Source organism: Anopheles cruzii, chromosome 3 (assembly GCF_943734635.1).
Source record: "Anopheles cruzii chromosome 3, idAnoCruzAS_RS32_06, whole genome shotgun sequence".
Classification (NCBI taxonomy): Eukaryota; Metazoa; Arthropoda; class Insecta; order Diptera; family Culicidae; genus Anopheles; species Anopheles cruzii.
In genome coordinates, this window is record NC_069145.1 from 54,698,242 (window position 1) to 54,711,227 (window position 12,986).

General features: G+C 45.9%; 3 protein-coding genes across 3 annotated transcripts; 1 reads left to right on the plus strand and 2 right to left on the minus strand.

Moving 5' to 3' along the window:
* Window positions 1–138: 138 nt before the first annotated feature.
* LOC128270617 (deoxyribose-phosphate aldolase) lies at window positions 139–1,286 on the plus strand. Its single transcript, XM_053008028.1, has 3 exons — window positions 139–228; window positions 303–883; window positions 957–1,286. Exons 1-3 carry the CDS (start codon window positions 201–203, stop codon window positions 1,284–1,286), a joined length of 939 nt encoding a protein of 312 aa, XP_052863988.1. The 5' UTR covers window positions 139–200.
* Window positions 1,287–1,663: 377 nt separating this feature from the next.
* LOC128274026 (uncharacterized) lies at window positions 1,664–3,436 on the minus strand. Its single transcript, XM_053012109.1, has 3 exons — window positions 3,419–3,436; window positions 2,037–2,739; window positions 1,664–1,802 (listed from the first exon to the last, which is right to left on the minus strand). Exons 1-3 carry the CDS (start codon window positions 3,434–3,436, stop codon window positions 1,780–1,782), a joined length of 744 nt encoding a protein of 247 aa, XP_052868069.1. The 3' UTR covers window positions 1,664–1,779.
* A 4,607-nt stretch (window positions 3,437–8,043) lies between these two features.
* LOC128273677 (uncharacterized) lies at window positions 8,044–8,748 on the minus strand. Its single transcript, XM_053011702.1, has 2 exons — window positions 8,671–8,748; window positions 8,044–8,610 (listed from the first exon to the last, which is right to left on the minus strand). The coding sequence occupies exon 2, from the start codon at window positions 8,608–8,610 to the stop codon at window positions 8,239–8,241; it is 372 nt and encodes a 123-aa protein (XP_052867662.1). The 5' UTR covers window positions 8,671–8,748; the 3' UTR covers window positions 8,044–8,238.
* Window positions 8,749–12,986: the final 4,238 nt, after the last annotated feature.

The window sequence follows — 12,986 nt, forward strand, 5'->3', positions numbered from 1 at the left end:
CATAGAGAGATAGTATTGGTATCGTTTTGTGTTTTGTTATCTTTTGCAATATCAATTGTGCCTCAAATTCTCCAATGTAAGTTGAAATAACTTAAATTAACACAACACAATTAATAACTTAATAACACATAAACGTTGCTGTCGCGTGCTACGTTTAATCTCTTCTCTTATCAGCTGGAACCCGTTTTCAACCCACAAAAATGCCGGCAAATAAAGAAATGCCTCTCGGTAAGTGGTTTGAAACATGGAATTTGTTTTTCACGAGCCTGTTTTTGCAACTTATAGAATATCTGTACTTCTAGATAAAGCACATCTTACCAACGTCCGGGTAAATCTTTCCAGCGTGGTGCGTTCCGTTGACCTCTTGACTTCTGCCCTTATCAGACGCGTCTCAGACCGCGAACTCCTTGAGCACACACTGCTCGCGCTTCGGCTAACCGATTTGACGACACTCGCCGGAGATGATACGGACTCGAACGTTGCCAGACTTTGCTTCAGGGCCGCGTACCCTTTTTCTGACTACTCTTCGTTTGTCAGCATGAAGGGAAAAGTGCACACTGCCGCGGTTTGTGTCTATCCCACACGTGTGGCCGACGCAAACCGGGCACTGAAGGCACTGGGTATGATTGGTAAGATCCAAATCGCATCGGTGGCCACTGGCTTTCCGTCCGGATCGTATCCACTGGAAACCAGATTGCAGGAAATACGGTACGCCATCGAGCAGGGCGCAACCGAGATAGACATCGTTATCGATCGGAGTTTGGTACTGACCGGTAAGTGGGACCAACTGTACCACGAGATTGTAAGCATGCGCGAAGCTTGCGGTGACAAAGTGCATATGAAGGCAATCCTGGGTATCGGAGAGTGCGGTACAATGGTCAATGTAAGCGAAACCAGAACTCGGAGCAGTCCCCTTTTGCTTTCGGTTAATCTTCGGTATATCTTTTCACATACAGGTGTTCAAAGCATCAATGGTGGCGATGATGGCCGGATCGGATTTCATTAAAACGTCCACCGGCAAGGAAACGGTCAATGCCACGCTCCCCGTAGGACTCGTCATGATCCGTGCCATTCAGAAATTCTATCGTTTGACCGGGAAGAAAATTGGCCTCAAACCAGCGGGTGGCGTGCGAACCGTCCAGGATGCTATCGCCTGGATGGTCATGGTACAACAAACGCTTGGCAGCGAGTGGCTCACCCCCGAATTGTTCCGGTTCGGTGCCTCGGGATTGCTGGATGATATTGAGGATCAATTTGTCGCGGTTACAAAACGATTAAATGCCTAGGTCGATCGATTAAATGCCTAGGTCGAAATGCCTAGGTCGAACAATCGATCATTCCTGTATGTGTTTGTATGCTAAATAAACTGTTGGAATGTTGTGAAAATGTTGTATTCTTGCCTACGGTTCTCAACAGGTCCATACTCCATGAATAAGATTAGTGTTCGCAGTGCATGAAGACTTCAACTTTAACTCAATTCATTTGGCTTTATTTGACCATTCTCTCCAGTGGCCACGAACAGAAACGGATGGCTATGAAAAATGGTGAACGTTGTCTTAATGCTTTCGGAGTGGACGAGCAATCGGTCGTAATGTAAAGTAAATAAATAAATCATAAACAGGTAGCAAAGATTAATTTGTGCGGTGGCATGTCCGGCACGTTACGGCTCTATCCTGAATCCCGTTTCCGGTGAGGAGCTGTAGTTGACGATGCGAAACTTTCCGGACCTCATGTAGTAACCGTAGCGTCCCCGAACATTGCCTTCGTCATCTCGCTCTTCTACATGGAACTGACGATTCTTCCTACGGAATAGACCAAATAGATGACCGAGCGTTAATTGTCTGTCGGCAGGATAACGATATTAGTACACATCGGGAAACTTGGGAACAAGGGAACCAGGAAAAAAAACCGTGCATAACACAAAACAGGAATCGTGCAGTTAGTCACAAAAGATCTTCACCCTTCACCCGTGTCATAGCCAAACTTGTAGCTGTTCGGTCCATTGTGGCCGTGCATTTGAAAATCGATTCGAGCACCTTCGTCCTCGCCGGCCACGGGCCGTGTGTACTGGTCCACCCTCCGGTTGCGGCTGGGCACGAACTCGCCCTGATTGAGCTCCTCTAAGTGCAGTGGCAACAGTAAACGTCTCGATGCCGCCCCGGTGGCTTCCGCTTTGGCGTCCTGCTCTCCTAGCAACGCGCTGGCCAGTAGTTTGTCAAGATCGATCGCGTCCAGGAAGAAGGTTTCCTCGTCGCTGTAATCCGATCCTTGTTCCGAACCGCCCTGACTACCCAGGCGGGACTTTTCATTGGCGTGTTTCTCCACACCGTCGGCGTTCTTCAAGTTGATGAGTTTCTGCGTCGGAATGTACTTCTTGCCCTTGGTTTTCTTCGGCTTGGCGGCGTAGTAGTTTGGTTCATTTTGTTCGACCGGAGGCGGCAGCAGCGGTTCGGTCAGATCGTCTCGGGAGGGACTATAGGAGCCGTAGGATGTCGTGTGGGGAGATCCGGTTGATTCGCTGGGCGAGCCGATCTCCCCATTCGCGAAAAAATCCACCAATTTCGAGAGTTCGTCCTCTTCCTCGTCTTTGGGCTTCACTTGAATCAGGTACTGGGGTTTCTGCTTCGACGGTTCCGCCGTCACCGTGTCTTCGCGGCTCGTAACCAGGGCGCGCGGTTTGTTCTGCCGAACGGGTGAGGCCAGCAGGAGACTTGCTCCCACAAGGCAGGTTGTTGCAAGCTGTTGGTAACGAAAGCAATCGTATGTTATTATTAATTTCAAAAGTCGAAAGTTTTGTATGTTTATAAAATTCGCTTTTCCTACTCATTTTGTTTCCAGCTTTGTCAAGAAACAATCTCAATATGATCTACAAACCACTCCACAAAACACCCTCAAAATAAGCAACGCAAACGGCCTAGCGATCGCGAAATCATGTCACAACGGAACGAAAGAAATTGCTAAATCTTTTAAACATTTTTTTTCCACTCCGACTACACATAACACCACTCAGTCTCTCTTATGCCCAGTTGACGATAAAATTAAAGCACATTTTCCACTTTTGCCATCTCCACTCCCAAAAAAATCATGACGCAACCGCACGCGCAACTCAATGATTGTTTTTTGGTGGATTTGATTGCGCCTCAGCGCAACGCAACGACGTTATCGAGCTGCGATTCCATTACTCTAAGAAAAGCCTTCGGTTTCCGGTGTGCAGTGTTCCGGTATCCGTTGCATACAGTGGCGCGGGAGGCTGTAACGACCACGCCAACCCGTGGAAAATGGATTTTTCTTGCGCCTAATTACGACCGCAACCGCTGTATGTCTCATTTGCATGTGATGTTTGGGAAAATGGCGTCGTTAAGATGAGCGTTTGTGTTTTCTCTTTTTGTAATCTAAGAAAATAAATAATTTCGTTTACCACTAAAAGCAACTTCATGATGCAAAACTGTTAGACGATGATGAATCCGAACACTTTAGGTCGAGTTTTCGCAGGGCTTTCCAAATGATCAACCTATTTACGGTGTAAACTATCGGGTGTTTCACTGGCACTTGATTCGAGGGGCTCTGCAACTACTTTACTGTTTTTCACGAAACTATTGTTTACCGGAACTTGAGTTAGATCAACAACACCTGTGCATTTTCCACTTTCAGTTTCTGGTCACTTGTTCGCTCCGTTCCGTAACTTGCCAATACCGACGACCTGCCGTAAATAACGCAAACCACCGGCGGCCACACCGTACTTATAGAACCGACCCCCGTTTGCCCCACTCCGCCCCAGGCTGGGTGGTGCCAACTCCGGCCGGGTGGATCTCTCTTTCCTTTCGCTTTCGATCAATCCTTTTCTTTTTGCCTCTTTCTCGCGGCTGTAACGGAATCCCAACCCGTTGCGTTCAGCGCACTGTAAAGTTCGCGAGCTCAACGAGGCGTGCAAGATTGGAGGTTCGGTGTGTATCCTATGACCTCCTCGTAGCACCGTTCGGCACGAGCGGTGCCGGCAGATTACGCTTCATCTCGCGATCGGGACATTTATATTTCAAAAATTAAGACTATAGCCCCTTCAGCTAGTCCACTGGAACCGGATCTTCGCCGTACGCCAGATCGGAGACTCCCTTTCCGGTTTGTGGAAGGGTGCTAAAGGGCTGTGCTCAAATCGGGAACACTCTGACATCATCTGACAACGGCATCGGCATGAGGAAATTGATAAAGGCGTCAATAGAAGCAGCTACTCGGCGTTGGGGAACGGGTGGAAGAGGGGAGCCTGCGAAACAAGATATCGAGGGCCCCACGCTCCAAAGAAAAGGGAAAGAAACGGAACGGAACGGAAGCGAACGCAAGCCCTACATTTCATATTGATGACATAATATCGTTTTTCCGCGACGCCGAGCGGATGATGGACCAGAGGTGTTGCTTTCAAGATAATGGAGATTCAATTAAATTTTATAAAAATCACTGTTTTTTTCATTGGCATTTTTCTACGATGTCCAGGCGGCAATTCTTTGACTCACTCGTGTTCATTAAATTGAACTTTAAACTGAAATTTGACTAGTGACTACCAATGCACCATCTTTCATAATGCATAGTTTTCCGGTTATTTTAGTCAGTAGATTTAAGAAATACAATTAATAAATACCACCCCAAAATTAAACAAAAAAGTAACAAGGTTTCAAAAAACCTAGAAACCAATCTACTTAAGGTAAGACTGCTGGAGGCGTAGGCAAAAGTAATGGCGCGCTAGCCTTCAGTCGCGACATCTCAAGTCGGTTCTGGCATAGGTGATTATGATTTTGAACCCTGAACGCGACCGGTTGTGCTGTTAAATAATGTAACACTTCCGCGAGACATAATTGTCATCATTCTCATCGGGGGACGATGGGGTGCGATCAGTATTATCTGTGGCACGAGTCAGCTAAAAACCGTCTTTCCTATGCTGTAATCGTCCAACAGAGGTTCCGATCGTCCGATCGTTGTAGGACACGCCGGGAAAACCTGTCACCGGGGGGATTCCTTAACGTGGAAAAAACCAGGCCAACTTCCTGATGATTATGTGACAAAATTCACAACGTTGTCCGGCTGCATTAGATTGACAAGTGCTCCGCAATAGGAAAGTGGTCCACTTGCCCATAGTAGCAGTAACCATTTTCGGGTTCACCACGTTTCGTACCTAGAAAAATGTTCAAAAAGCGTTTCAGTTTTGGAATTTGTCCGACTACTCGACTGAGGCACTATTAGTGCAATGCTTTGCTGTTGCTGAAAATCGAAACAATCATTTCAAGCTTAAAAACATTGATTTCATGCTCAATCACTCGATCATTAGTGAGTGAAAAGTTTAGTAAATGTATTGAAATGAATCCAACGAAATGCCATATAATATTGTGTATGATTCATGATTGGTTCTGGTGTTTTATTAATATTTGAATTGATGAGAGAAGGTCATACTCATTATTTACTTCTTATAGCCACTATGTGTGAAAACAAGAATCAGGGATGATTTTTATCCGAAGATCATAATGTTGGTTTAAACTGCAGAAGCTGTAAACGGAAACCATCGCCCTTGGCATCCGACCGGAGGAGTGGGTGATAGGTCAATTAAAGCCACTGCCTGGAGCAACCACTTGCCGTGCTGGACACGCGTCGCCTGGCTCAACAGGTGCTCGATACCGTATCCAATCGCCAAATCGGAGCAAGTTTACGCTTTGCTGACTGGCACCTAAGGCACAAGAAGTGCAATTTCTCCGGCTAGGGTTGCTCCTTGTAGTGCCGGGGATGCTGGACACATAATACGCCGTGGGTGCTTATTACGATTGAAGGAACAAACCAAAAGGCACCATTGAATCCGCCAAGTGAGCTACGTTTTACACGTTTGCCCCCATAATCGATTAAAGACAGTACCTCGTTTGGTTCAGTACTTCCTTCCTAACAACGGAGAAGACTCCACGGTGGGGAAGCTGTACTCCAGTTCGAAGGCTAACCGTGTAAGAGGAAGCACACCACCGCCAACATCAGGTTTTGTTGGCCGACAGAAAATGTAGCGAGATGGGAAATAATGCGAGAGAAATGCTTCCTCTAGCGTTTTGATGGAGGCTCTGCACCATACCGCATGTACCGCAGTGGCCATTGATAAGCCTAGACGAGAAAGAAAGCGAAAGCCCAGGCTCCGCGGCCCGGGTAATGGCCGGGCCGACGCAAAGTACTCGAACGCCCTTGGGGGCCGTGGCCAGCGGCCGCAGTTGATGCAGAAATGATGCGGAGAAAACGCGAAGAAAAACTGTGCATAAAATCTTGCCTGCGGTTGCGTAATGGCGTGCCGGGACCACCGACGAGGGGCCGACCAAGCGGCCGCGGCCCTCGATTATTAAGTCGGTTAATCGTGTACATGCGCGCGTACCTCTGCTTCACTTTATGGACTCGCGTCTCCAATTTCCTGCTACCGGAACGAAGGCACTGACGGTGGCACGGAACAGGCGATCAGTGATCAACACTCCCAAATGGAAAAGATGAATATCGGTCGGACATCGCGATTATTTCTTAACGACACTCGGCTGTAAGGATCCCATCTTTAGCGAGTCCATCTTTACAGCTTTCGGTGTCAGAACATGAGCGTGAATCTTCAACTATCTATGAAACGATTTAAGGGATGTTCTCACACCTATCATGAAATCCTTAAATGGTCTGTGATGCCTCTTTAGATGGACTCGACAGAGAAGCGAGTGAGCTGATTGATTGCTAGTTATTTGAACCTTTTCCTCTTGTGTTACCACTGGCCAACCGCTTTGTTAATCAGATAACTTCATAGATCATACAGATAATTTTAATAATTATTATTATTTTCCTCACAAGCCAAGAAGGTCCTCTAAAAAGATCGACCCGTTTCTTATTTCCCACACTGTAAGCGACGCTATCGCACAGAATCGACAAAACGTGGTCGTTTCATTTACAACACCGAAGATGTAACGATAGAATCACCCGACTGGCACCACCCAAACAATTCTCCGGGCACAATTAGCCATGATTAACCTCCGTCAGGGGGTGATATAACTTTTGCCTTCGTACTCTTCGTTTAGATCGTCCAAACATGGCATACGGTTCTCGCGGGTAAATTACGCGACCTGCGCATCGAATGGCCCGCGTTCCAACGCGTCTACAACACGCGTTTTTGCGGCCGATGCAGAATGCTGTCCAGTCGAGCCGACCATAATGCGGTAACAACTGTAGAAAAAACCTATTACGAGGCTTGGTTCGGTGCCTGGTGGGTTTCGTCGTGTGGACCAAACACCGAGACCAAAAACGACGAAACAATGCGAATGTTTCATGACCTAATTTTGAATTCGTCTACCGAGCCCAAAATGGCGCGGTAGATTAAATCCGATTGAAAGCCAGCAACAGACGAAAAAGTAAAACAAAACACACTGCGGATAAAGAAATGGGCGATTATTCAAATGCGTCTCTCCGGAACCGCGGGATAATATCTTATGCGCACAGGTGAAACCGAAAAGACTCCGGGGCGTTCTGCTTGGTGGGCCGAGTAAACCAGCATCAGCGGCCAGAAACCGCGAATGTTGTGTGTACAAGATCTTGCCAAAAAATAGATAATATGTTTCGTTGAACATACGTCTTATTCCGAGCTTGAATTTGGACAAATAAGGTCTTTGCGTGGAGCGTTTAAACCGATCCGAAACCGATGTGACATTTAATGAGAGAGAAATTGCCAGGAAAGCTCTATCTGATCCAAGCAAATTGCTAGTTTCACTTTCGATCGATCTTTATCGAATGGTTAAACAAGCTTGAACATAAAATACGCCAAATTATGTCGTACCTAGTTGAATTCGAGTGCGACCAATTATCTAACACTAAGCCCGTCGCGCTAGAGTAACGATGGAATTGGTTGTTGCTACTTTTAAATGTTGACTGGCTGATGTGGCGCGAAGTTATGCTCTAAAATGATTTATATGTAACTTTTTCAGCCAGCTAAAAACTCATGGTTCACCTGAAAATACTCGAACCCTGTGGCTAAATGAGTGTAATTCGTAAAATACTTTTCTGATTATTATATATTTTCAAAAAATAGTTTATAGCACAGCAAAAATGCATACATTACATTCACGGTTTCAAGCATCACGCAAAATCGCACAATGATAAGAATAGCACGTTTCTCATGAGGTCAACAAAGCGAAGCCCAGTTTCTCGATTCACCAGATCCTCCCGATTTCCTTCCAATTCCTAAATACGCCCATGCTCCATTCAAAAGCACTCCACATTGTTCTTAATGTCTTCAAAAATCTTTTTCTCAATCGACGGTCTCACGATCAGATCATTTGGAACGCTTTCACCCAGGCTCAAGTACACTTGCTTCTTGAGTTTCTTGGCCAGCCGCTGGGCCAACAGCTGCGATGCGGTTCCGTCCGGGCCAATGAGTTTTGATGCCAGCGCTTCGTCGTCGTCGCGGCTACTTGGCATGGCAACGGCTAGCTCGTTAAACGTTTCGGCTTTATTTTCACCAATGTAGACAAACAGTGAGTCCTTCATCTTTAACACGCGAATATTGTACTGAACATCGCAAACTTCCACTTGCGCCAGGTGAGATTGAAAGTTTGCCATCAGCGGAGGAGCCATCTAAAAAGGGACGAACAATAGTTAGTGTAAGATGCGGAAGATGAGAAAACCTAAAATTACCGCTTGAGTTGGTGAATCTGTTTTTGGCAGTGATGAGTCGAACGAATTAACTGAAAACGAGTAAATCGACAAAAATCTCCCACGGTTTGTTTACGTTTTTGACATTTCAGTTACCAAGGTTTGTATAAGCGCCGGTGTGCCATTTGTCTGACAGGTCTGTGTCAGGTTCAGGTTCGCAGTGTCTTAGTTAGGTTCAAAAATTCATAAAAGCAACATTCATAAAATATTTTGACGTTTCGCCCAAAAAGATTTATCGGTCCGTGGTCACCGTTGGTCCAACTTCACGTGAAGTTGGACCGTGTGCAGTGATGGCGGCATAATTTCCGGTCGATCAGCGTGCCGCCAAAAGTCGTCGTCCCCAGTGAGCTCGCCAGGAACTATGAGTAAGACAAAATTTATTATCTTTGCCGTGCAAATGCCTCGGCCAATTGCAAGAGTGTTGCCCGTTTGTAACCTCACATTTTGTGCCATATGGTGTGCTAAAACGACTACCATTTTGGGTACTATCTCGAGTCAATCAAGGTTGAATTGCCCGGAACGTGTTTCCTTGCGCGCTCTAACCTAATTTGTTGGAAGCGTGTTCAGACATTTTGTTAAAGTTTTTTGCTCATGTGTCTGAAACGTCCGTCTGTCGCACAGGAAACGGCACACAATCGCTCGCGACGGTTGGTGACTCTTTTGTATGGGTACCCGGATGTGGAAAAGTGAGTTCTGTTGAAAACACATTGCGGTGAAGTATATGCCGCCATCGCAATTTTCGAGACATACCTTTGTTCGTTTGTCCGACCAGTCCCTCTGGGACATGTTCGAACGTGTTTGGCTTTGTCTTTCACATTATTTTCGTAGTAACGGTTTTTCTTGGCGATATTTTTGGCTGATGCACAGCAGCGATGTTTCGTCCCTTAGGGGAAAACATCGTTTTTGTAAAGCATGCACACACGTTAAGAATTACCCTGGTCAGAAATTTTTGTTATATAGTAGACCTTTGCGTAAAGATGTGGCGTTACTGGCGGTTGGTGTTTCCGAATATTAATGTGTATGTTTTATAATCTCATGCAGCTCCTACGCCAAAATATAGATCTCGTCGAGCGGAAACCACACTTAGTCAACAACATTCCGGAAGGCGGGACCATAATGTTAAAGTGCAAAGATGTACGGATTATTGCGCTTAACATCATGTCACCGCAGGAGTATTTCAATGTGTCCAACTTGATCGAGCAACTTTCGAATCTGGAGGAAACGAAAATGCTCTACCCATTCTTCTACATACCAATGCACAGCATCCTGGAAGATGGATACGCACTGTATCAACCAGAGCAAGAGTTTGCCAAATTGCAAGCGAACGGTGACGAGTGGCGGCTAACGGCGGTCAACAGTGCCTTCCAGATTTGCCCATCCAATGGTGCTACGATGGTGGTGGCGATCCATAGCCGACGGCCGTGCCAAAAAAGGATTCATTTTCGACACATGGGAAGGCAAGAGCGGCAACACAGAGACAGATCAGCACCACCCCCAGTGGAAGAAAGTGACGCGCCCAATCGGACAATTCAGCTCGGTGTCCGCGTTGCTGGACAGCTTTCAGGAAGCTACTCCCGTGTTCGTTCACGGAGGCAAAGATCTCGATACAACGCTCATTGTTGCGTCGTTTGTTCAAACCATCTTTAATCCGGACTGTCGTACGATTAAAAGGTGAGTGACTGGACGGGGTAATTTACGTGGATCCTTAGGATCCGTGCAAATCATTTCAATTGATCCTTTGTTCACCGTTTGTTGTAGGTTGTAAGCTCTCATCGAACGAGAATGGTTGCAGGGAGGCATAAGCACTCCTGCGCATCAGGGGCGAAAAAGTTCCACTGCCACGTTTCTGCTGTTTCTGGACTGCACCTTCCAGGTGCCGAGGCAAGCGTTTCATCAGACCCATTGGGTACCAGCAAGTGGGTAGCGATTAGCACCAGGTGTGTAACACGCGCTTACACAATGTAGGTTAGACGAATCGGTAACGTGCGCATAGGCAACGTAGGGTTAATGATATCGGCCGTTACCAGCTTTCCAGAATTTGAGCGAAGGGTTATTTAACAGCACTTGATTTTTCTCATTCGTTACCTGCACATTTTCATCTCGTGTACCCAACCTTATAGCTTCTAGTTTGCGTTTATGGCAGAGTTGTTTCACATGAACAACCTCACAAAAAGGGCCCACACAATTTTCCTTTCCTAGGTGAAGTATTCATCAGATTAGGTGTAGGAGTGTTGGTTACCAACACAAACAGCGATGGGGTCAATTGAATCGCATATCTATCGGGTTGATTTTATTATTTTTTCGGCGATTTCAGCCGCCGGGTACCGATTGTGGTCATTCACCACTTAATTTCTGATATGGCATAGTGCGGAGCTGGTGGAGCGGGCTCTCCTGTTTTTTAGTAAACATGTCAACAACTCTTCTCACAACCGCCTCTAGGCGAAAATACTTAACGATCGATCTTGCGCGGATCCACTCGTTTCAGGATCGCTAATATGAATGCGGCTGTCATCCCCGTACCGGAATGACTCTGTATAATCACATCCTGCTTTGGCAGCTTTCTATTATTTCGTTCAGTGAAACATTTTTTTATTTAGTGAGATTTTATTTTTATTTACAATCTCTTCAACTCGGCGGTCAGCGTCTTGACCGTCTGAGTAGAATAGTTCTGCGCTCTCGATCGACTTTGCACGTTCTTTTATGCTTACGCGAGTGTTCGAGTAATGTCGACGAGAGTTGAAGAATGTAGGCCAACAAACAGGCATCCACCAGACTACTAGGCGAAAAGAAAAGGGGATTACCACTAAATTTCTGATATGGCATACTGTAGTAGCCTGAAGGCCTGCAGCAGCTCGCACCTGAGATGGAATGCCTTGAACGACTTCACGACGTTAAAAGGTGACGTGTCATAAGTTTTTATTATGTTTTTCCGTGGTTGACGTATAAGCGGATTGAACACGTACTCTTCGACAAACGTTTGAAACGACTTATTTGTACCCCTGTTTAACATCTTCATTGCATTATACATATCTTTCACTTCTTTACGCGCCAGTTCGAGCGCGGACTCTGAGTCCGCCAGGGCCAGTCTGAGTCTGCTAGAGGGCGGGGAATCGCTTGCTCATGTAGTGTGGAAGTCGTAACCAACTGCTTGATCGCTCGAGGTGCGTCCAAGGTGTCTACGTAGTGGTTGAGGCTGCTAATTTTGTTCTCTATTTTATTTGTGGAGTTTAGTGGTAATGGTCCCTTAATCCGCACTTCGTCAACAATGTGTAGCAGGCTGTGTACGCAATAAGGGACAATCTTAACCCTTGCGTCCCATTTTTTAACGAACTTTTGAAACAAAAGTTCTGCATATGATAGGTAAACTTCCTGACGTGTCCGGCTGCAAATTGACACGGCTCAGTGCAAATAAGAGTACATCTTAAAATGATCATCAGAGAGCACTGCGTTAAACGCGACGAAGCCCGCAATGTCCGTAAAAAACCCCCACATCTCTGCTGGCCATGCGGAAGGGAACTTTTCAAAGTTTGTGTTATTCCGTCCATGCGGAATGTTTATGTTCTTCAGAATTATTTTAAGTTTGTTAAATTTTTTGTGTTCCATTTCCGGGACTGCATATGCACCCTCCGTAAAGGTTCTAAAAAAAGTTTTAACTACACCTTTATGTATGAGATGCCTATCATCTCCTACCAGTAAATCTGTGATCATGTTAATACCCAATGGTCCTAACGGATGTATATCCGGATATTTGGGTACCCTATGTTTTTTATCATAAACACCTACCATGAAATCCGCATGCGTACGTGCAGGCGATTCGTACTTTGTGTGGTTCTCCGCTGGTCTATCGCCGTTGGTGAAGGACATATGTCTATATTCTTTGCACCACTTTCCTTCCATAATACACTTAGGGCACCCATAATAAGTGGTGCACGCGACCGTCTCTGTAATTATAATGAACATAGTGGGTTTGTTTGCCTTTGGCTTTTCCCACACACATCCATTTAAAAACTTCCGTTCAAAAAAGAAATCACATGTCTCTTTCCAAACCTTATCACCCTTTAGTGTGGGTGTGCAATCTACTTTCGAAAGAATGTACTTTTTCAAAAGTACTGACCATTCTTTTGTCCTTTCACGGCATTTTGCATCAAATGCTTCAAGCTCTTCCGCACTAGTTACGGGTAGCTTTGGAAGACTATTTACTGGTTGCGTTGGAAGCGTTTGAGTGTTGGGTGCGGGTGTTGAGTTCGGACGAAGCACTAGAGGCGCTGACAGTGTGATGACCGTGGCTTCCGGATTAG